The 25224-nt window shown below is 35.4% G+C and overlaps 1 protein-coding gene across 10 annotated transcripts in view; it reads right to left on the reverse strand.

Moving 5' to 3' along the window:
* The window catches only part of RYR2 (ryanodine receptor 2), a 381629-nt gene that overhangs the window by 110431 nt on the left and 245974 nt on the right, over window positions 1–25224 (reverse strand). For all 10 annotated transcript variants that reach the window (XM_063151586.1, XM_063151578.1, XM_063151584.1 and 7 more), the window contains 20 exons: window positions 24289–24641; window positions 23951–24065; window positions 22896–23056; window positions 22109–22268; window positions 21878–21964; window positions 20976–21202; window positions 19270–20071; window positions 18555–18755; window positions 18318–18423; window positions 15830–15973; window positions 13681–13954; window positions 10893–11007; window positions 9988–10120; window positions 8742–8845; window positions 7203–7338; window positions 6323–6509; window positions 5727–5832; window positions 4406–4526; window positions 2969–3138; window positions 1101–1321 (listed from right to left, as the gene is read on the reverse strand). In XM_063151586.1, coding sequence (XP_063007656.1) covers window positions 1101–1321; window positions 2969–3138; window positions 4406–4526; window positions 5727–5832; window positions 6323–6509; window positions 7203–7338; window positions 8742–8845; window positions 9988–10120; window positions 10893–11007; window positions 13681–13954; window positions 15830–15973; window positions 18318–18423; window positions 18555–18755; window positions 19270–20071; window positions 20976–21202; window positions 21878–21964; window positions 22109–22268; window positions 22896–23056; window positions 23951–24065; window positions 24289–24641 — 3923 coding nt within the window. The remainder of the gene's footprint in view (window positions 1–1100; window positions 1322–2968; window positions 3139–4405; window positions 4527–5726; window positions 5833–6322; window positions 6510–7202; window positions 7339–8741; window positions 8846–9987; window positions 10121–10892; window positions 11008–13680; window positions 13955–15829; window positions 15974–18317; window positions 18424–18554; window positions 18756–19269; window positions 20072–20975; window positions 21203–21877; window positions 21965–22108; window positions 22269–22895; window positions 23057–23950; window positions 24066–24288; window positions 24642–25224) is intronic.

The raw sequence follows: 25224 nt of genomic DNA on the forward strand, positions 1-25224 counted from the left end.
ACATCTGATCTACAGACAGAGAAAACCAGGAAAAAACCTCTGCATTTTGATAATGTGTATTAGAATCATTATGTTCATGAAAAAGGGGTATAATGTTAATTTCTTGTAATATATCTCGATGACTCTAAAAATATCTTAGAAGCTAATGAAGATGTAAGGGCACTATCTCTTTAGATGTGCTACACAAGACATGGCAGTGGGCACCAACTGGAAGGAGAGAAGAAATTGTTATAATATGAATTTTAGAATGTCATAGACATTAAAGCTTTCCAGATAAATAGCAGAATCTGGTAAATTTTATTGGTTCCTATCAATGCAATGTATATATTAAATGGTCATATCAAATACCATCTAATGTAATATATTTTTAGGGTTTTTTACAGTATTATAATATAAATGTAATTTTGGAGCCCACAAGCACACTATTAAAAAAAATCATGGTGATATACTAAAAAAACCCAAAAATAAACCAAATCCTGTGGTGAACTGAAAGCCTAAATGCTAACTGTAATTAGAAGCTGAATTCATATTTGCCTAGTCATCTTTTCATAATTGAGCCTGTGGATTTATAAAAAATTGGATAATAACCAACTGGTTAGACCTGTAGACACACAAACAAAACCTGTCACAAAGCTGTCACAAAATCTGTCTCTGTTCAGTAGAGACACAACAATACTAGTCATTGATTACAATTTCAAATGGAACACATCATAAATAAACCTCTACATAGAATTAGAGAAGTTACTGAATATAAACCAGAAATCTGCACAGCTAAAATTATTTAAATGGCAATTCAGTCTATGTATTATTCCAGAGCTTTTTCTTTTTGCATTCTCTTAGTTAATCACCAAGGTTTTAATTTAAAAGATTTGGTGATGGCAGACTAACTGAGGACTGAATGAATGAGAACTGAGGAATGACTGGTAATTAATAAAACTGCAAATTGAGTACAGTATCTTAACAAATATCACAATCATCTTACAGGGGGGAAAAAAGTCCTAATTATGTTACTGGAGGCATAGTTCTGCATTCCTGTATTATAAATATCAAGGATTGCTTTATTACTTAGCATTTCTGTGCAGCCAGGAGTATTTTCTTACCCACAGATGGACAGCAAACACTCTTCAATAGAATCTCGCTGAGCTTTGGTAAGAGAGCATCCCTTTGAGAGTCTGTACACAGTGTGCAACAAGGAATCGATGAGGGAAGCATGGTGCTCCGTGCCAGCAAACAGGGGAGCACATCTGGTCAAGAGAGGCAAGACTGCTGTGCAAAGGTATCGATTCAGAGCCAAAGCCATGTCCGTAGCACTTAAAGCAGCCTATAAATTAAACAGGACAGAAATTAGACTTGTCTCATCAGTACAGTTACAAATGAAAATAAATTGTTGTTTCTGTTCTACAGTTGTAAAAGGGGAAATTTCCAAAACACAGAAATGAGGATGTGATACCTACTGGAGTTAGATGCCTACCTTCTTCTGCTGCTTTTCAAGTCTCATAGAAAGGTTTGGCTTTGTTTTTCATGAACGAAAAACAGTAAATGTGGCCATTCAAAAAACTATTTTCAAGATTATATTGAAAAATGTCATAATTGCTAAACAGAACACTCCAAAATCAGGTAACATAAGTCAGTATCTTTTTGCTATGAACAAGGCCAAGTTCCATGTGAGTTAAAAATCCTCACCTGCTCTTTCTCAAATATTTGGCAGAAAAGGACCTAAGGGTGTTGGTCAACAGCTGAACATGAACTTGTGCCCAGGGGGCCAAGAAGATTGCTGGCATTGTGGTTTGTATCAGCAATAGTGTGACCAGCAGGCCAGTGCCCATGCCCCTGTACTCAGCACTGTGAGACTGCACCTTCAGTCTCCAGTTTTGGGCCCCTCACTGCAAGAAGGACACCAAGGTGCTGGAGTCTGTCCAGAGAAGGGCAATGGAGCTGGTGAAGGGTCTGGAGGACAAGTCTCATGAGGAGCAGCTCAGGGAGCTGGGGCTGCTTAGCCTGGAGAAAAGGAGGCTCAGAGGAGACCTGCCTGAAAGGAGTCTGTGGTGGTGATGAGTCAGTCTCTTCTCCCAGGTAATGAGACAGAACAGGAGGAAATGGCCAGAAGTTGCAAAGGGGACGTTTAGATGAGGTATCAGCAAAAATTTCTTGACAGAAAGGGTTGTCAAGCATTGGAACAGGCTGCCTGGTAAGTGGTGGATTCATAATTCTGGAAGTGTTCAGAAAAACAAAATATATATTCCAAAAAGTGGATACGGCACTTGAGGATATGATTTAATGGTGAACATGTTGGTGCTAGGTTGACAGATGGACTTCTTAATCTTAGAGGTCTTTTCTGACCTTAACAATTGTATGATTCTATGATCCTAAATAACAACATCATTATTTTCAGAAAAAACCGTTGTCATAAAAGGCCAAATAGGAAAACCAAATTTAATGTCTCAGCTCTCATAATAGCTCTCTAAATCTAAGCTTTCTGGACCAAGACAGCTAAAAAAAATTAGATAGAAAATAAGACTCACAGGAGGAAAAAAAAAAAGGCAGCAACTGTGAGGAGGAACGAAAATAGAAATGTGGCAATTTTCTAAATAACAGTGTAGGTGTCCCTAACAAATGCACAGAGATGAATGCTTTCTGTCTATCTTTGGAAAGAGTCTCCCAGTCACTTCTTCCCTGCTGCTTCACTGGCAGCTCATCTGATTTGGATTCCACAGCACAAGTTCAGAAGGTCTCCTGGGGAAAAGTATTGCATCTTTTGCAGATAAGGGTATCAATGCAAGTTCTTAAAAAGTGAGCATTACATTGGATGATGCATCTTGTAAAATTATCAAAGCTCAGAAGAAGCAACATGCAGTTCAGCCAGCATTTGAGAAAAACAAAAGATGTGAAGACATCAAAAATGCTCCAATGGATGAAAAATTCTGTATAAGGTAAGAGAAGCAACATAAAAACAGACTGAAACCCTTACCGTATCTAATGAGGCAGCAGCACGAAGGTCTGGCAGAAAGCCAACTTCAAGAAGGTGTAGAAGAAAATCCTGGTCCTCAATTCCATAGACCCTGTCAAGGAACAAAACCATGGCTGCCTTGTGATCTGGGCAAAACCCCGCAGACATGTCAGGTTCCACCACAGTACCATCTAAAAGGAAGAAATAAGACTTCAGTGACAAGGATTCTCCTTCATCAGCAGACTAGGCAGTCATGCTGCTATTTGACAGAGCCTTTGAATCTCTGTTAACACCTAGGCATCCTCTCCATATTTTGGTTAGACAAAGGAAACATATTTGCAGTTAAATCAAAAAGAACGCATAAGACAAATTCTACCCAGAGACCTCAGAGGCCCTGCATGCTTTTCTGTTTATGTTTTGTATATTAAGAGATTCTTAACAGTTTATATTCTAAATGCTAAGTACCTAAAACATAATAATTAACCCAAATAACTACCTAGTTCTCAGCAGAAGCTGATGGAAAGGAAAAATTACAAGAATGCTACATCAGAGGTCCTGGAAATGCAGCATTGGTGAGCATATCTCTAATGTATGACAAAGAATTAGGAATGTGCTAACAATTCCTATATATCTTAAAACTTTCAAAATATCTGAAAGGAATTCATTGAAATATTTTAAAACTTCCATTTTGGAAAAGAAACAAGCATTTCTGTATCTATGAGCTGCAGATCAGATTGCTACTGAGATCTCACCTATAGGTCTATCCCTATTTGGAATATAAATAAGTAGTAGTAAAATAGACTGATTGATCGTTTTATCTCTTCCACTGTAACCTATTGGAAAATCTTGTGCTGTGAGTGTCTAAACAATCTGGGTTGCATTTATAATGTTTTCTCTCCAGACACACAAAAAAGCAGAGGTTATCCCTTTCCCTTTTATATAGGTGCTCACATAGCTCCCACTATTGCAATCAATTTCATATAGGCAGGAAAAGCAAAGAAATGCATTTGCCTATGTATGTCACACCTATCACTTCACCACAGTTGCTGGAGAACAACTCTGGTGTCTTAGTAAGATCTGCTAGAAGCAATTGATAGGGTTAGAACAGCAAGAGCTAAGGATTATGTTACTGAGAAATGAGACTGCAGTATTGTAAAATAGTTCTTAGATCAGAAAGCATGCATTTTAAAATTTCTTTTTAAAGTTGTAATAGATTTTCAAAACTCAATTTAACAGGATTTATATCAGTGATTTAGGGGTACACAGAATTGTTGACTACAGCATGCAGAAAGATTTTTGTAACATGTATGAGATACACATGATTTGTTTTTTAATTTACATAATAAATAGTTGAATTTCTATATTTTTTTAAATGCTGAAAAAAGTATGACTGTCAATATGTCAGTAAATTACAAATCATAAGAGTAGGATGGGAGAAAAAGTGCAGAAAAATCTTACCTTTTGCTATGGTTGGCATATGGAAAGCAATACTGATTACTCCCACCAAATCTTCAAGTGGAATCAAAGACCGTAGAATTGATCTGATTCTAATGGCTTCCCCTTTACCAGCATGAATTAGCTAATAAAAAGACAAATAAAAATGTAGCAAGATATTCTTTTTATCTTCTATATAAATGAATAACTGCTCTCAAACTTGCATTATAATTAACAATCAAAATTTCATGCAATCTGCATTGATTTGCTGTAGTTTGGATGCAAATGTGCCAAGTCTAAAAGTCTACATGTTTGCTTATTAAATAAAACTAAGCTCATTTTCAGAACAGAAATTAGGTAAAGCTGGTGAACAAAGGCTTAAAATGTAGCAGCATATGGTGGGAGGGGTGGGGAGGAAAACAAAAGCAGATTTTCAGATGGAAAAAATTAGGGGTTTTGTCCTGGTCAAATAAGACACTTTCAGGTATCTCAGTTGTTTGTTTTGCTTTTTAAAAAAGGCAGCAAGACAGGGAGAAAACAAGACAATTTTTTATTCAAACAAAACAGGTATTCATACATTGACCTTATTAACTACATATATCTCTTCTCTCTCAAGTTATCTATCCCTGCACAAGCCTGATACTGATCTATACTAATGTATATTAATTAGGGCACATTCCGGGGTGAAATGAGAAACTATGTATAACTAAATTTTTGAAGAATAATAATGTATATTCAATCATAAACAACAAATATTTTCAAATAGTTACAATCTCTAACATAGTAAGAGATAAAGTTTTTACACTGTTTCTAATTCTTTGTATCTAATGCCTGAAATAGTGACACCTTTTCTTTGAGAACGTTTGTTGGTGTGAATAGTTTTTGAGATATTGATGCATATGTCCAAGTATAATGCTTATCCCTACATTTTAAAAAAATGCCCAATAATATTTACATTTACATGTAACTTAAAAAGTCTATTTAAAATAAGTATATGAAGAATAAAACTTTAGTTTATAGAAAATACATCACTCTATACGATCCCAGCAAATAGGGACATTTGAGGAATTTTATTGTCACAATGGACAGTCAAACCAAAACAAAAAAGCAAGGGAATAATTCCTTTAAAAAGAAGAACTTCTGAGGATTTTTTCCCTCTTGTCAATGAATAGAACAGGACATTATGTCCACTAAGATACTGCGTGGCCATACTATTGCTTTAATACTTGATAGCATGAGGTATCCTTCCTAAACCTAATACCTGAGAAAAAAATGAATGGCAAACCTGTACCCTGTAAAACAAGTAAGTCTTTACTTTCCAGTGTATGAAGAACATAAAACTTACATGCATTTCAGGAGCACAACGTCCTAAGAGATCAATCAAGGCAGCATAAAAGGTCATTATTGCATTTCCCATATGAATAGTGTCATCTTCTTGTTCTTCTATTTCACTGTAATTAGTTAGATGTTACAATAAACAAAAGATTAAAAGAAAAAAACCAAAATGTTTTTAACAACAGTAATAAAGAAAGGAAATTTTCTCATAGGTGTAACAGCTTACAGAGAGTGGCTTCTGTCAACAAATGGACTTACAGCAGACTAAGAGAGAATGTATTTTGTCCCTAAAAGATTGCAGCAACATCTCTATTGTAACCACTGGTACCATTTACCTGTCTCATTTTGCATCAGTGGACTGACTCTTAACGGAATGAAAAAGAACAAACAGAATTCTAGAGATGTCTTAATATTTAGAGAGAGTCACGTAAATTAATAGTGCAGAGGAAGCACTGTTTAGCACAAGATAAATCTCTCTCCAACACAGAATCCAAGGAAGAATGAACTGATAATTCAGGTGTTAAAACAAAGAAGCCATTTCACATCTAATATTACAAAACAAATAAACAAATATTATGACAAGGTAAGCAATTCTACTGCACCTACAGGGTTTTACTAGATCCATTACTTGGGGAAGGCCCATCTCTTGTTCGATCTTCTGATATTTGTATTGCCTCCTCCATGGCAGCAAGCAGCCCATTGCCTCCTTCTCCTCTTAGAGCAGGACCAAAACACTCAGGTCGGCGAATAAGCAGTCTGACTACAACATTAGCATTCTCCTCCACACTCTCTCCTACCACACAGAACAAATATTAAGATACAAGATTATATCAAAAAGAGGTCTGAAATATAATCAGAAAAAAAAGGCACACAAAAGAGCAGAACACAGATACTTTTTACTACAAAACAGTTTAAATATCACAACAGAGTTACATAAACACACATACTCCTCTATTACTGCAATGAAATGGAAAAAAAAAAACCAAAAACATGTTTTTATTCAAAATGTATTAAAGCCAAGGAATTAACTATGTAGTAAAGGATGTTTAAAGCACCACTTAAACTACTGAATTTTAGCAAAGATTCAGTCAAGTGCAGGGGTTAATGAGGGGACCAATATAATTGCTGGGACACTAAAACTGGACTAACTAAATTTTCATTAAAAGATAGGGCTTTGGCTCTGTACCTACCATGATTTTATCACAAAAAGATTCAGCAATCTCTGCTCTACTTCCAAAGGAGACACGGGCATTTCAAAAACCAAACCTGGATCCAAAAAATGGGGCACAGGTCCACAGGACTCTAAATGCCCATTTCACAAATCATATAAGTTAATGTGTGTCTTGAATAATTCTACTCTTTCTGCAGGTCCTTTTAATTCACAGTAACTTACCAAGTTGCTGGAGAACAATTGTCTTACTATTTAAAATTATAAACTTATTTGAATATTGGTGGAAGCTATAAAATGTTCAGGTTTCTACTCTACCATTGCAAAAAACAGCAAAACGAAGAAAATCCAAATATCTTTCCCCTTCAACTGGATTCCATCCGATGTCCGGGTAGCCTTTACAAATCAACAAAGGGCAACTCTGCAACCCACATCCAGCCAAGTAGCGAACCACCTAAAAGCAAAGTTGGATGAAAAAGATACTAAATGTGAAAAAACAGATAAGTGCAAATTCAAGAGAAGCCTCCTCATACATTGTCAAGATATGGTATCCTCCATCTCTTATTCCTGACAAAACTATATCATGCTCTGTGCAAATCTGAAGAGCACTCTCTTAGCTCACTTTTCCAGTCTTTCCTTACTCCTGCCATGAACTGCACGACCTACTTATCTCAATTTCATCCTTTGTCTCTCTAGAATATGCTTCTCTACCTGTTTTCTCATTTCTCTTGCAACTCTGAGCATTACAAATTATTCAGTTTTGCAATATCCTCCAACTACATACCATCCATAATCAAAAATGTATCTTTTATTTCATGAAAAATAAAAGGTCCACTCTTTCATTTTGACCACTCATTTTCACTTGCTTTTTTTTTTCGTTTCTTTCTTAAATGCACAGCAGTAATTACAGCAGGAATTACACTCCTTGTAAATCAGGACTATAGGCTCAGTAGTAGTCTTCAGTCGGCCCTTTCCTTTCTGAATTGTAAGAATTCTAAGCACAGCCTTTAGCCAGTTTTGACAGCTTCTTCTTGCTGAGCACTTATAAGAATGGTAAGATTGAAAAATGTCCTTTTAAACACACATGGTCCATCTTCCAATTCCAAGAAGGGAACATCTGCACTTTTATTACTTCTGGCAGATGTTTTCCTATGAAGATTATATCATTTCCAGAATTTGAGGTCTTCAAAAAGAAATTAGATATTGCAAGTCCTCTGTCTTTTCTTCAGAATGAGTTTTTAATGTCTACCTTGAATCTGTCTTTCCATTATTTAATCTGCTTTTTTTATCCACTACTGACAGAGTAACTATTATTCTAATCCTCCTTGCAGCAGAAATTTAGACATACTGCACAATTGTCACAGAATCTCTTGAGTGTCTCATTCTTTAGTGTAATTAATCCAAATTTCTTAAACTTTTCTGAAACATGTTTAAATGTTAGGGGAAAATACAACAGATATAGACAGACATCTCTATGAAAATTTGTCATATATTGTAATAAGTTGTCACAAAGCTCCTAGTAACCCTTATTGCCTCATATCACTGCTGCATGTCACCATTCAGAAGAACAACAAAGAAAGGTTTTAGCAACCAAGTTTTGTTGGATATGGACTCCACTACTGCAAAATTAGGAGCTGCCTTTGAAGCAATTCCTTCTGGCTACAATTATGTGTGTAATCACTGCAAACTCTGTTCAACTCTTCAGACCATCAGCAGAAAGAACAACTAACCAGGTTCTCAGTCTTCCCCTGAAAAGTACCAGAAATTCCCATCTAATCTTGGATTTTGCTCACTCCAAGAAACGGCTATCTTCTCCTCTCCATAGGGGAAAAAATGCTTGATGAAGAAGCTACCAACCTTCTCCAGATCAGGCTCCCTTAAAGCCAGAGCAAGCTCATTGTTATCCATTACAGATGCTGCCGCAACATCTAAAGGAGTTGACCCTCGCATAGAAGGAGAGGCTGTTAAAATAACATTTAGTTTTAATACCAATTTAATAAACCCCAACAAAGTCACAGGAAATGCATTATTTTTTTTAGTAAGATGCAAAATTTTGTCATTAGTTAGGACATGATTATAAATATATAATTCATAATCTCACTTTATAATACATCATCACACACTTGCCTGAAATTTGACACTGATATGAAATGAAAATATAATATGAATGTTCAAGCTAAAACCAGTTTGTCTTGCACATTCCTCTTCTCACCATAGACTTTAAGATCCCATTCTCATTTTCCTAACTGACATAATTCTATTTTGAGGAAAATGCAGTAATGATTGTGTGTCTAATACATGGACATGCCACCAAATCCATTGAAATAGAAAATATCTTTGTACTTTAAAATAAAATATTATAAATTATGTATTTTTTTAAATGGCAGTAAATATAGCATTACAAAAATCTAAGGTTTTCACATTGACTCTCCAAAGGTATTTGATTTGGGCTCTTCCTCTTCAAAAAGATTTTGAGTTTACACTTCTGTTCTATGCCTTTACATGAATACATTTGCGATCATTTAAAAAATTACCATGATGATTCCTAAATACATATATATTGTCAATTTCAATTACTAAATTAAATAAGGATTAATATATTTCCTCTACAACACTTGAGGTGAGCAAAGGAAAGCAAACATTAAGAAAGTTTCAAGGTTCATTTCTGGGCATCAAATCATGCATCTAATCAAGCAAATGAGCTCAGTGTTTCTCCGACTGCCATAGTTGTATACTGACCAGTACACAGAAAAAAAGTGTAGGGGTGCAAGCTTGAGCAGTGAGAGGTAAACCTTAAAGAAATGCTGCCAAAATATATGAATGATTCTCCTTGTGAAAACAGGAATATATTCTGTTACTCAACGTTAGCTACTAACCACTAAGTCACTCTACATGTTCAGGCATATAAACAAAGTGTACTAAATTAGCTCAACTTAATGCTACTGTCAGGGGAGTTGTCCAGAGTTAGCAATACAGTTAATAAAGATATTTTGCACCAGAAATAAAAGAAATTTCAATACATAGCGAGTAAATAGAGGGATGAAGAAAGATACAGGTGGTTTCATATATAAATCAGCAGGAAGTTTGAAATTTTAATACTTACCAAGGCCAACACTGCTGTTTTCCAATAAATAGCTAAGATGATCAAACATAGCTTTTTGATTCTGCCTGCTGATGCGGCAAAAATAACATAGAAAACGACAGCAGTTTGCCACCATCTTTGGGAAAGTGATTTCCTAAGAAGCAAATAAAAGCATTTAAATTTAAATTGTAATGATCTACCTTCAGTCAAATGAATATCACTCCTAATGTTTGATAACTAAGGGAGTGTTTATCAAACACTAATGTTTGATAAATCAAGGAAACCAGGATGAATGAAAGAATTATGGGGGAAACCGAGATCTGAAACATCATGCAGAGATACCTGAGCTAAATACCAGTCTAAATGTATTCAAAGACTAATACAGACATAAAACATGCAAAGGATCATTTTATATAAAGCCTTCTAACATACTAATATGTAGGTGGTGTACTCATTGTGCCCCAGGGAAATGAACTGCTTATGTTTCTCACTGGAATCAACAGGACTTTCACAGGTAGATAGTAATACCTTAAGCTTCAAAGATCAAGGTGGCTTTAAAAACTAAAGCTGAGATCACCCACAGATTCTAACTTCAAATATGAAAGAAGGTGTATACTCAGTTTCATAGAGTAATACTGATTTGTTTTTTTAATTAGTTGATAAAAAGATCTCCCCTTTAAAACATAATAAACATAGAAAGTTCTACAGTTTTTTCTTTAAAGCATCTAAAATTACAATGCTACTAATACCTTCCTCTGGAATGGAAGGACAGATTCTTCTAAAAAACTTAGTCAACTGTTATGTTAATGGAAATTAGTAAGAGGTTATGATGCCAGTACCTCCAGTGACAGCTCAGAGCTTTATGGGAAAAAGCTTTTAACAGCTCTACTGTAAACCCTCTGCCTTCTAACAGTGAAATGCTTTACCTTGGATTCTCCTCCACCAAGCACATTCACCATCACTTCCATGACAGTTTCATGCATGCCTAAAGCTCTCATGAGATTTGGATGTTGGTAAAATACTTTATTATTCATGATGTCTCTACAGGAAAACAAAATTTAAAAATGTTATGGACAAGTAGTTTACCTATTCAGTTATTTGCAAAGCTGATTTACTGTGCAATTCTTCACCACCTCCTGAAGCAAAAAATTACCTCAGGGACTTTTCCCATTGAGTTTCAATCTCCTGTCTATTTTTCTATGTACACTATGGAAGAACATGACCTTTATGTTCCCATATTATAGTTAGTGCATTAATTACCCCTTGATTACACTGGAGTAGAAGAGTCTTCTACTCTCATTAGAAATTCTGCTCAGATCTAAAACTATGTTCTGACAAGAGCATCATCAAAACTGCTATATTATTTTATATTTTAAATTCAATTGTGCAATATCTTTCTGACACAGAATGCCTTTCAGATTATTAAAACGTGAAGACATTTGCTATCTGCCATCAAAAGCAATAAAAAAAATCCTAGGGGAAAGAGGTATCCAGCTATCTTCTAAGTATCAAAACAAGAAGCTGCACAAATATTATTCACAATTTACCATTTAGCAGAACTCTTCTACATATTTCATCAGAACAGATTTTCATATTTAAAATCAGACTTTAGGATCATAATGTCAATATTTTATTTGACATGGTATAGCCAATAAAAATGTCCAGTTTAAAGAGTAATTAAATTTCTAAAAAATATAATTAGTCTTGAAATCAAATAAAACCCATCAATAACTGTGAGAGCAATTAGGCCATAGGAGAAAAGGATTAGCAGGTCACTAGAGAAAAAACTGTTGGCAACTGTTCAAATTTCACTGTACATTTTAAACTGTTTTGGTTTTTTTCTTCCTGACCTAAATCTCCTCCTCTCAGGCAGGCAAAATCCAACCTTTTAAAAGATGAGATGGGAAGAAGACTATTTGACACTGAATTTTTGACTCCCAGTAATTTTTTTCCCAAAAAATTACTGAATTTCACATCAGTAATGATGCCTCCAAATGCTGTCTCATCTCTCCTCTCCACTAATGCTTCAGGCTTGAAAAAATACCTCAATGGTATCAATGTTCCAAGACATTCTAAACTCCTGGTTACCTGCAGCAGCTTTCTTTTACAGAAAGCAGTACAGAAAGTCAAAATGTCACCTCAAGGGCTGGCCAGCAGCATTGCCCTACTTTGCAAATTACATCCACTTTCAGTGTTCTGTTTAACTGTGAACTGCATTATAAAATGTCATGCTTAGGGGAAAAAATCTTAACAGCATTTCTGAGGAAACTGAGTTTTAAAGCAGCAATAAGTGACACTTCAATTTCTCAGCTGAAAGAAAGGAATACCACTCACAGCAAAAAAAAAAAAAAAAACCAACAAAAAAAAAAAAACCAACAAAAAAAAAAAAAACTGGTATTTCTGAAAAGGTTTTTGAGCTCAGTTCAGCCTATAAAAGGTAAAAATACCACAGTTGGGTAACTTACAAGTTAAACAAGATATTATGGAGACTACTAAGAAAGGTGACAGTAAGAGATAGTGACAACAGTGGCTTAAGTTACACCAGACTTTCACGTATCAGCAAAAAAACCATTAACAGTCAATATATTCGGAAAATCTTGGTTCTTAATTCACAGTAGAAAATGTTGAGGAAAAAATGTATAAGAACTAAACACAGAACATGACATAAAAACCAAATCTAGTAATCATTCACTCATTTTAGACTCCCTAAACTGGAGTGAAATCAAACATTTTCAATCTGTATAAAAAGGTAGATTTGGAAATGCCAGTACTTCATGTCTCTTGACAGATGCCAAACTCTGCCTTTTGCCAAAGCCTTACCATGAGTATGCCAAAGACTTCTGCAACCATGAAACACTGATGAGACCTGCTGGTAACCTGAGAAGTAGGCATTGTTTATAATGACAATGCAAAATTATGTATAGACATTTTTTTGGATATTTGAGGTTTCAGTAAGCTAAAAAGCAAAGTATTTTGCACAACAAAAGCTTTGCTTCTGTTTGCATTCCTGACATTCTTTATATAATGCTGTTTTTCGTTCTCATTGCTCTTGCTGACTGGAGATTTTCAATAGATCACAGCTGATGCTTAAAATCAAAAGACATCTCTTTGAAAAACATGAGAGAAAAAACCAACTAGCCTCTTTCATGCTAGAGGCTATCATGTTTGCTTTACCATTTCCTCCAATTGACCTCTTTATTAGCCTATCCTTCACTATTATTAATCATACAATTAGGAAGAATAACAGTGTGTGAACTACTTCCCAGCTCAAGCACACTATCTACATTTAGTGCAACAAAAAGGATGGCATATGTACAGACATGGATAAGCACAGCTCCATTAACTGACTGCTGTGGGAAATCTTATGTGTCAAGAGCCAATAACCGGTGCATTCATAGAGAATGGGTAGTATTCTTGACAGGATTCTTCACAGCCAAGCTATTTAAAATGCAGTAATAAGATAGCTTCTGATATCATAAGATATTACATACATATTTTCAAATTTTTTCAAAAGTCTTACAGATGTCAACTGCTTCGTCCCCCATATAATACCTATAACGCTGCAAAGGCTTTATTTTACTACTGGGGATAGAGCAGTGCCTGCATTTATGCCCATATTCAGATTCAAACTTCAGGTGCAACCTTAGCCATAACCAGACAGCAAATAACAAAATCTGTAAATAAAGAGAAGTTACACTCCAGTCAGTTATTTACCCTAATCCACGAATCATAAGCTTCTCCTCTTCCTTCCCCATTCTGACACTAAGCAAAGAACGGATTTGGCCAAGGGATGCCAGAAGATTGATGGTGTCTTCCACAGACACACTATTTATGGTGTAGGTCTTTGGTAGGGCTCGAACCAGACCACCAATACCATCATACTGGCGGTGCAGCAGCACAAACATGGCCCTCACTAACTCCGGGTCTTCTATCACTGACTCCTGGGCCCAACGCACCATCGTGTCCGAAATCAACTGCTGGAGAGTAGCTGTGAAGAAAAGAAATAAATCACAGAATTACCATTAATTGTTCATCTCCCTACTGCTAGTCACTCAGAACCTACTATGCAATATCAATTTGAATTAATTTAATTCCTAAGAAGCATTTTCTTCTTAGCATTTCTTCACCAGTCTATCAAAGAAAAACCACACGAGAGAAGCAGAAATATCTTAAAACCAAAAACCTATAATAAAAATTAAAATAAAACACAAAAAATTTATGAATTTATACAGGATGCTCCCGAAGTCACTAGATTTATTTTTGTATATTGCTTTCAATATTTTTCTATGAATACAAGTCTGAGTGCTTTTTTAGCCTATTATGAAGTAAGGCTGGAAAATTACACTGGTAGCACATATAAATGATATTTATTTACATGCCTAAACTCTGGGTCCACTCTAAGTTTTATAATGTACACAACAAAATAATTTAACTTATTCCTTTGCCAAAGACAAAGGCCTTCAAAATAAATGAAGACACTATTATTAAATAAATGAGAGATCATCACTTGCATATTCCCAGTTCAGTCTTCAATGCAACAAGAAACCTGTATCTGGTAGTGCCACTGATAATCTCTATTAGTTGGGAAAGATATGTTGATATAGACAAGCTGTGTAATTGCAGTTAAGGTAATTCCAGGTTAACTCAAACAAACAAAAAGAAAAGTAATTACAGAAAGACATTGAAGAAATAGGAGCTTACAGAAAATAGAATGCTTAACCAAAAGAAGAGAATTCATGCTAATAGAAGGAAAGGAGTAAAAAGAATAGTAATAATGTATTTCATTGTTACTGTCCAGGCACTGCACTATAGGTACTTCCATTGACATAGAGTATAGCATTTTTTAAAAATAGAAACACTTTTAAAATAAGGTGTCTGGGCTGATACTTCAGAAGGACTGAAATAATTAATAACAAGAAGGGACACAATCCAGTTTTTGGGTGGGTCGGTTTGTTCTGTTTTTTTTTTTTTTTTTTTTTTTTCCATGAAGAATCCTGGGAGCAGGCAAACACTTTGTTCCTGTTTTGATAACTGCAATACTGTATTTCAGTTATACTGTGGGTCTATTTGTTTAATATAATAGTCTGTTTACTAATATGAGAAAGAGAGAATCAGGTTTTATAGAGCTTTTATTCTTACTACAAGGAAAAATAAGGAAGAGATAAGATTCATCATGAGATTCTGCACAGACCTAGCCTCTAATTATCATATAAAAAATAAGGACATTCAAAAGTGCTACATACAACAAAAAAAAGGGGTAAAAGATAAAAATAAAGGCAACACTGACAAATAAAAAGATACATAAAATTGAAATAGTCAGTTGGCACCAACTGCAGAACTAGGATGCTACTGGCAGTGATTCTTATCAAGATGAAAAGGCAGAAAGTATCAGAAAATGAGAATAGCAGTTACAGTCAGCAAATCTTGAATTTTAGGTTGGGTGGGGAGGCTTCTGCTAATTACAGTCTAATGGCAGATTATTTCATATGGTAATCTTCATGCACATACTGATTTGAAGCTGCTTCAGATGAGGAAGTTATCATAAAAGAGGACCCTGCTACAATTATTAAGTCTGTACTCATTCTGTTAAAAGCAAGATATATTCTGAAAAATTTATGAACCAACAAAGGAAATGGGGCAGAAGTGCTGCTAAAAGAAATTTTCCTCTACATCCCATTGGGAAACAAATCTGCCTAATAAATCCATCTGTGCTTGTTTTGAGTTAAGCTACAAACTTTAAAGTGCACAGCTATTTCACTAAAAATACACCTTGTTTTGGCTGAAAATGTGTGAAGAACTTCCTGGTCTGCTTCTTTTTCCCTTTTGTAATTAAGTTGCAATAAACTGATTTCATTTTACTTACAGGATGTCTTATCCTCCTCATCAACTGTCTTCTCATCTTGTTTCTTCTTCAGATATGTAACTTTTTCCATAAGATATAGGAGGCGACCCCTAATGGTTGAATCACTGTTGCCATCCAAGGTTCCATCTTCATCTAGTTCAATTCCTGAAATTAAATAAATGCACCAAGTAGTGAAAGAATAAAATTAAACAAGCTACAGACATCTTGTGTGTACAAACATAATTAAACTGAACGGTTGCTCTGCTCTGAGTTTTATATGGGACATGCTTAACCAGGATTTGGAACAAGTATAGAACAGACATATGTGCCAAGCAGGAAAGTACAGATACCTGGGCAATTTAGTGTATAACTTGTATGATGTTACATATAAAACATATAATAAATACATGTCCCCCAGTATTCACTTTTCCCCACCAACACTGATGCCTGTGTTTTGGACATATGTAGCCCAAAAGTGTAGATAAAGTCCCTAGAGATACAGTGTGGTTGAAGTGATAGTAGTAAAGATTTTTAGGTAAAACATATAAAAAGAAGTGAAAGTAGAAGTGTTACAACAAATATACTTTCCAGTGATCAGTCAGAAGAAAGTAGCCACCCTCACAATACAGTGCTCTTTCACGGCATTACTATAATAAGCTATAAAAATGTAAAAAGAATTAATGTGAGGATTCACAGAATCAGAACAGTTGTGTTTGCAGTGAGCCTTTAGATTCCAGCCTCCCAGCTCAAAACAAGTCCAACTAGGGCAAGCTACCCAGAACCATGTCCAGTGAGGTTTTGAATATCTCCTAAGGTGAAGACTCCACAACCTCTCTGAGCAATCTATCCTTGAGTTCCAGCACCCTACAGTAACAAACAAATAGAATTCTCTGATTTTCAACTTGTGTTACTAGACATCTCTGACAAAAGTGTGTTTTAGCCTTCTAAAAGCCCCCTGCCCAACAGGTATTTATATACATTTATAGCACCCCCCCTTTGAGCTTCCTCTTCAAGTCAAACCCCAGTCCCCTCATTCTCTCCTTGTACAAAACATGGTCCAAGAATTTAACTATCTTTGATGCCTCCTCCCTGACATCGCTCCGGTATGGCCATGTCTCTCTTGTACTGAAGATCCCACCTTTTGTGCAAAGCTGCTTTCTAATTTGGTTGCTATCCTGTCCTTGCTGCAGGAGTTATTCCTTTCCAGGTGCAGAACTTCATACTTCTCAGTGCTGAACTTAATGGGATTCCTATCAGCTCATTTCTCTTAAACTTATTGATTCATGCATACATTGCAGAGGAATTCAAAATCTTGACCTGCACCTAATACACTAAATCCAAGTAAAAATGTCATTCAACCATTTTCTGGATTTTTTACTTTCCAAAACAATTTCTGAAGTTAAGGGTTTTGTGAAGAGTTCTTTAGCAGTCTTTAATTTTATAGGATGTTTCTTCATGACATAACATCATTCTTCTAAATTTATTGCATCTGGTTCTAGTTGTCTGATTTTTTTGCATTAGATACAACTCCGTTTATATTAAAAGTTATTTTGTTACACTTTGTTGTAACAGGGCAATTCACACTATACTACACTTCAATGATCATCAGTAAATTCATATTACACACTAAATCATATTACAAAATTATTTGGATAGTAGTCTTCTCTACCAAACTAATTAACAGTAAAGACACTGAAATGTCTTATCAATTGGAACACAGAGATGGTCTCAACTTACCCAAATGAAACATCTGTTTTCCCACAGTTGTGCTACTCCCTGAGCTCTAGTTGTGCTTTTTTGATTTGCAAACTTTCAATATATTGTCTCTTAACCATTCCACAAAATGTGAATCCCCAAGTGGTGGCTGACTAAGAAAACATCGGACTTAGGATGCGTAACTGTTTTACTTATTGTGCAATACATGGAGTAATTAGTTCTGCTCTATGATGATTCACAAAATTAATATTCTACTTGTAGATAATGCAAATTCCTATTTTCCCCTACCGGAAAAAGGTAATGAAAAGAATTACGTTAAGTAATTTGAACAGAGGAGAACAATGTAAAACAACTAAAGAAAAATTGAAAGAATCAAAAGATAAACCTTGTTTTCCTTTCAAATGTTCATATAAATTATTTATTCAATCTTCCTTTCCTATTACCAAACACAAGAAAAATATTGAAAAGCTGGAAAGCATCAAACAATGACCCATTGATGTCTGGACTGCTTGCCCCATAAGGACAGAATGAAGGAACTGAGTTTGTCAGCCTGCAAAACAGGTGCTTATGAAACAAAATATGCAACATTCCCTTCTAGTTTAACCAGATAAGGATAAGAATATTTCCTTGGTTTTGATTGAAAGCTAATTATTTTTATTTCATAATAATTAAAATTTTTACAGTGTAATTTACAGACTATTCAGTTGATGTTTCTTACATAAAATTTCTTATTAAAATTGCCTCTAAAGCTAATAAAATTTAAAAAGTAAAAATATTCAGTAAAAAGACTTACCACAGTGTGTCATTAGGTCTTCATGGAAATCCAAGAGTTGATCCCGAATTTCTTCAGGGCAAGGACAATCATTTTTATCATCTTTAAAGTTCAGCAGCATGTTAATCTTAGAGAATACAAAGAAAAGAAAAATTACACTGATCCCCAAAAGGAAAAACTTTAAAATCAAACAGAACTCTGCAACATAAAAAGCAAATAAAGCGCAACAGGAAAGAAACTGTCCACTGTGAGCTGTACCTGCTCTTGAGGAGGGGATCGGAATTCTTTTGTTTTCCTAGCTGTCAGGGCAGCAGACATGTTCAAGGCCTGCATCACTTCGTTGTACCGGAAGCGCTGGTTCTCTTGGAGCTTGGCCACGAAATCGTCAGAAAATGCGACAATGGCCTCTATTCGGTGTCGCACTTGGCAGTCACACAGGTACTGGAGTAGGTGACACATCTGAGAAAACAGTGTTGTAAGAGACATGAGTTGGCAAGCCAAGAAATATCTTCTGCATATTAGGCAAGTAAGGATGGATTTCCTACAGCAAGTTACTATCCAATAAAGTGTCTGGATCATTTCATGCTGTTATTTACTACATGTAAAGCAATCTTACACCAGAATATCTGACATCTGCAAGGGATTAATGTGCCTAAGACATAACTAAAGCTACAAGAGAATGGATTTATCCCTTTCTTCTAGGGAATTTCTGTTCTGTTTGAATCCATAAAAAGGAGGAATTCACTATTAATGGCATTGAGCAAGTCATTCTTTTTAATGAAACCATAGTTGCTTGTTCTATGGTGAGCAAATTTGTATCATCAGAAAGATACTAAGTCTTCTCATTTTCTGTAAGGAAATTACATCTCTATTTAGCTGAAAACATTCATTTCAAAATGCTTTATTCCTTGAAAATAAATAAATTACCACATGAAAAAAACAGGAGCAATCACTATCAAGACAGTACTTTTACCTGTAATTTAACAGGTTCTGGAAGTTTCATCTGAAGGAGTCCTTCCTTTGGCATTTGCTCCCCTCTGGTTTCTCCTTCTCCTTCTTCTGACTTGAGCTCATCTGAACTGTACTCTTTCTCTGAGAAATCAATTTCATCCTCCTGGCTCATTGCTTCTTTGAAAACTCGGGGCTCAATCAACTGCAAGATGTGTTTCAGATCCTCATTGTGGAAGATTCCCATAATTAGGAGGGTATAAAAGAGCTTGATGAGAGGAACAAACAGAAATTCTGTAGAACCTCCAACTGGATCTCTGACGTGGAGGCTTCCCTCCTGGACAGCTTCAGTCAGCATCTCTATGGTTTTGGCCTTCAAAATTTCCAGAGGGAATTCAGGACTGAACTGAAAGCATTCACTGCTAATGCTTACAAAACTTGGAGAGGAAAACTGCATTCTTGGCCTTAATGAAGTGCTGAGTCCTATACCAGGAAGGCCATGTTTTTTGTTTTCATCAGGAAACAAAGTAATACTCTTGGTCTCATCTGTCATTGGAACTATAAATTCATTATTCATCATCAGCCTGGCAGTTGCATAGGTATTGAGATGGATGTCAATGAGCAGGTCATAATATCCTGCACGTAATAATCCTGGCATGTATTTATTCTCAATAGCATAGAGGAGCTGAGATTCATCCACATGGCTGCACAGAGCATGGGCCACTCGGTTGTTGCCTAAAGCACAAACAGCTGAATACAATCGGAGGGTGTGGTAGTGAAATTTCAGCAATTCCTCTTGTTCTGTCAGCTCTAAAATATCAATTGTTCTGGGGAAAAGAAAAAACAACACAGTAAATCACATAGGCAAAAATGTCTTTTTAAGGGATTCAAACTTCTCCCTAAGGATAACATCAGTACAATATCAGTTCCAGGGATGGGGGTTTTTTTTCCACATTTCAGCTTTCATGTGAGAAACACTGCCAATGTAAGAATCAAGACTAATAACAAAAGGTAATCTCAAATGTATTCAAGTCACTCCTAAAATCATTACTTAAACTACTTTCAGTGGGAAAAAAATTATTTACTTAACACAGAATATTTTTTAATACTACGAACAAGAATTCACATAGCTGAAAATTAGGGTTTTAAAACCAGTTGGAGTTAAGATATTTATATCATTTACTGGCTTTAAATCTGGGGTGTAAAGTGGCAACAGACTAACCAGTACATTTGAAGAAGGTTCAGTGTTGGGGTTCTTGGTGACTTTGTTTTCACTTTAGGCACTGGCAAAATGCTCAGAAATTTGGGTATCAAGGAAATCACAGAATTAAATTCTTCAATTGTTTCAATTAGATTTAGAAAAATTAAGGGAACAGAATAATTAAATTGGTCGCAAATCTTGAAAAATCTCAACATAACCAGATTTTTGCTTATTTTACAGATTATCTTTAATAATACATAAGCAGAGTTTCTTTAATTTACTTTTAAAATCTACATGTACTATTGACATGTTTGGAGAGAAATTGGGAGAGGTTGGAAACAGAGTAAAAGAAGGGAGATTTTAAAACACTGAAATTTATATAATTTTTAGCATTAATTAAAACACACTCTGTATTTACTTGTGTTATAAACACAGAGAAGACCTTGGGCCTTTGTTACATAGATGGAATTGTATGACTAGGTTCGTAATTCCAACATAATTCTGGTACAGTACAAAACAAAAACATCAACCTGTTTTCCTCAGGAATATGAAGGGCCATGAACTGTAAAGGATTCAGGCACTGTATCATCCAGCCTTGGCGTTCACTGATCCGAGACACGTCCACCTTCAAGAAATGGTTTGGCACTCTGCTCCAAAGCACATGAGTCAGAAACTGGACATGGAGACGTGGGGGACATTGAGAGACCGGGTTTTTGTGTTCACTTTTGAATAATCCAGCAGATAATGGCATTACATTCTGGAAAATTCCAATGGAAGAGACAATCAGTTTCCTCATCTTTACCAAACACTGCATTTCTTATCCAGAAATATAGTCAACATATAGTAAAGTCAAGTAAAACAGGAAATCAGCACTTTCACTAGCTTTTAAAACAAGCAACTCTTGGAAGATTAGCAGCAAGACAGCATTTTCCATATTTGTTTTTTAAGAATAGCCGAATTTGAAACATTAACTTGACTGCCACATGTGGTTACTTCCTTGGACTCCATTTTTCTTTTACCTCTTCTGATTTCTTAGACATCCAAGTATCCAAAGCAAGGTAGAAAAATTCAGCTCAGTTTTATTTTAAAACTCTAACCAAATTCTTCAGATACACCAGTCATCCATTCTCTGTTTATGAAACTAAAAGATTTGCCTTACCAACCTAAGTGATTTTGTTTCACCATGAAAGACAAGACTCAGAAAATTCTGATCAGTTTACACCCTTTTTATTCAATGTACTGTATTTTAAATTCATTAAGTATTGAAAATTGAGTTAAGAATAAAAATAGCAATAGTGCAAGCACTTGGAGCCATAGAAAATGTCCCAAATACCAAGAACACATCACAGGAAATAAATGGCAAAAATAAAATAAACTTATTTTACATGATTTCTTAGTCCTAAACCTGCACAAAACCCAGCATTATTATTACCTTTATTCTTCCCAATTCAAACTGGAAAACATTGGGGCTTGTAGCTTGAGCAAATACAGCAGGAAACAACTTTGTACTTGGTTCAACCTAGATCAAACAAAAGGACAAATTACTGCCGTAGCAGTGATGATTAATTTTTCTCTAGAGTCTTGTACTAAAGCCTCTAATGCTGTAGGCTAAGGATTCATTTTTCCCCCTTCTTGCTGCAATACATTCTAAAAAAATACTCACTTGATAGTATGTGCCTAGCTCCTTGCCATTAGCTGTGAAGGTCAGCAGGCCACTGGCAGCATCAACCAAGCAACCAATCTCCAGGCCATTATTATTGCGTCCTTGTCCAGGGCTCAGGCTCTCTCCTGCGCACACCATATAGCAGTTGCTGCGTTTTATACTGAATGTCAAAAGATAAATTTATTTATGAATGGTGTGCACAATTTCTGCAACATACTAAGAACAACCTTGCATGGGTGCAAACATATAGGGCCTTGTGGCCAAAAACAACGGATCACATCCTAACCACTGCCAAAATTCAATGAAACATGGACATCATAACGGAAAGAAAAATAAAAAATTAAGATGACAATATATTAAAACGTCCACATCGTTTGTAAAATACCAAAGATGAAACTGGCTTTGTAAGTCAAAGTTTTAAATCATTTAACGTTAAGCATAAGAAAAGCTTCTGGTATATGTAATAATCTGAAGTGCTGAGACAAGCTCATGTACTGATTTTGGCCTCACAAGTCAATATTTACAGGATCATAATTTCAAACTATATAGAAAGCTGTACTATTTTACTTTTCAGTACCTACTGATTTGACTAGACTATTAGTCCACTCTTTCTTCACAAGCAAGAGCACGTAACAATTAAATTAACACTTTTCCCTACTACTGCCATTTTAATTTTTTTTTCTACATCAATCTAATTACATTAAATGGAGTGGATTTACACCTTATAAACTGCAAGTTGCTTGTACGGGTATAAAATACAGGCCTTTTTAAGGAAATTGTAACCAACCTCTCATGAACCTTCCCTTTTTCATCTCCCAGTGTAACTGTGACGGTACGCACTCTGTCCAAGTCAAAGCTTGTGTCATACTGGTGAAAGTCTGATGTAATCCAGCCCACCCAGACATTAGCAGGTTCTTGACCAGGAAATATTCTCACAGAGTAATAGTACTGTTAATAAGAAAATAATATTATCAAATGTTAGTGTTTGTTCCCCAGCGTATCAGTTTGATTCAGAATTTGCTACCCTAAATCTGAAAATGCTATATTATTTAAAAGTAGCATAGCCTTGTTAAAGTGCAATTCACCAAGCAAAGCAACAAAGACTATAAACACAAACCAAAACACAGCCAACAAAATATGCATTTTAAAACCAAAAAATGGACAAGATTAAATGTAGTTTATATGCTTCTATTGAAGGCTTCTGCATCATGGCATTGTAAGCTGTATTGCTACAGCAACTATAATTTTTATACTGCAGGTAATTCAGTCTCTAATATCTTTTAGCAAGAGAAGAACACATCCAGACAAGGAGTTTGTTTTCCTTTGAACATTGAGGAATCAGTGTTAATGGAGCTGATCTTGTCAGAGAAAGATCTAAAAAACCTGCAAAAAACTTTCACTGGGAATTCCACTAAATAAATGGAATTTATGGAATTCCATTAAATAAATGTTCTGAAGAATTAGTAGAGATGTTTTCAAATGGTCTTGAATACTGACCTACTAGTTTAATGTACCTTTTCCAATGTATTCCATCATTCTAAAACTGTTTAATTGTCCTCTTTTATGCCTAGTGTTATCAACAGTAGTTTCAAATACAGATTAAACCAGTTTGTAGGTTTTCATTTGGAAATGGCTTTAGTCTGACAATCAAATCAAAATAAAATGAACAAAACAGTCTCAACTTAAGTAGAAGTTCAGAACTATCACAGACACTTAAACTGAAAATTAGACTGTTTCTGGAATTCTTACAACAACCAAAAAAAAAAGTAAGTATTAAAAAAACCCAAACTAAACAACTAAAAAACCCCAAACAGCTAAAACATCAATCCTAAATTACAATACCGTGGAAGTTTGCATCAAATAATCATAGTCATCCCTATCATCTGCTAGCACATCCTCAGTAAGCCGTGCAGAGTGACTCATGCTATAATCTGGCTTTGTCCTCCTGAGCATAAATCTGCAATAAAAAAATTAAAATTAAAATATCTACTAAAAGCCCAATCACAAAGGCAAATTATTCAGAAATAGAAAGATACAAGCTTATTCTTAAAAGCATTTATTTCTGATCTTAAACTGTATGCTCAAAAGTTACTTGACTGGTTTGTCAGACATGAGTGGCATTTTCCTCTACTTTGAGAAGCAGAAGGGGGAGGAGTGGGAAAAGGTAGCAAGCTACAAACCTTTGTTTAAGACGTGAGGGCTTTTCTTGAACATAATCCTTATGGTTATTCAGCTCTGGTTTTGTGGCATCTTTTTCTCTTTCTGTTCGGTCAGGAACTAGATGACCATGAGCAGTTTTCATTAGAACCTCAAAATCAGAATCAGCATCATAATCTTCCAAGTCATTTTTTGGGCCAAAAAGACCAGAGCCTGGTAACCCTCCTGCAGCTGATCTGGAGAACACCTCAGCACATTCAATGGGCATGCTCAATCGAAAAAACATAACATCTGTTTTACTGTTCTGTGAACCAAAGGACTTCTGTGTGACCTTCAGACAGGGGCAGCTGTCTATGGTGCCATCAATTCTCATCACCTATGAAACATAAAGATGTTGTTTTTTTAAAGCTGATGCTTTTTGTGCCATATAAATATTCAATTTCTATTTCCACAATAAGCATCCATGACTTGCAAAACTTGCAACAGCATTGTGCCCACGGTCTAATGCATTGAAATCATGTGCTGCCATTTTGAAGGGGAATAAATACTATGAGAAGTGGTTTTCTTGCTCCATTATTAAAATGCAAAAAAAAGTCACAAAGAAATTATGCCTCACACCATAATCCTTTCAAACACAAATCCAACTCAGTCCCGAACAACACAGACCAATGAATAAAAATCATGCATGTACATATGAAAGAACATAAACTGTTTTTTAAATACCACACACTAGCTGAAAAAGAGTTCCTATACCATTTCAGAAGAATTTCATGGAAAACTTACAAGGCATGAATTCAGCTCCATCAAGATGCACAACTGGTTGGGACATAAGTGTTGACACAATTGGCTAATAAATATTTATTACAATCAAAACTAATTAGCTATGGAAAAATTAAAAAGTGTGTGCACTAGAACACATGGCATCAATTACTATAAAATGCTCTGTTTCTGGAAGTTGC

The sequence above is a fragment of the Melospiza melodia genome, chromosome 3 (assembly GCF_035770615.1).
Source record: "Melospiza melodia melodia isolate bMelMel2 chromosome 3, bMelMel2.pri, whole genome shotgun sequence".
In the NCBI taxonomy this organism is placed as follows: domain Eukaryota; kingdom Metazoa; phylum Chordata; class Aves; order Passeriformes; family Passerellidae; genus Melospiza; species Melospiza melodia.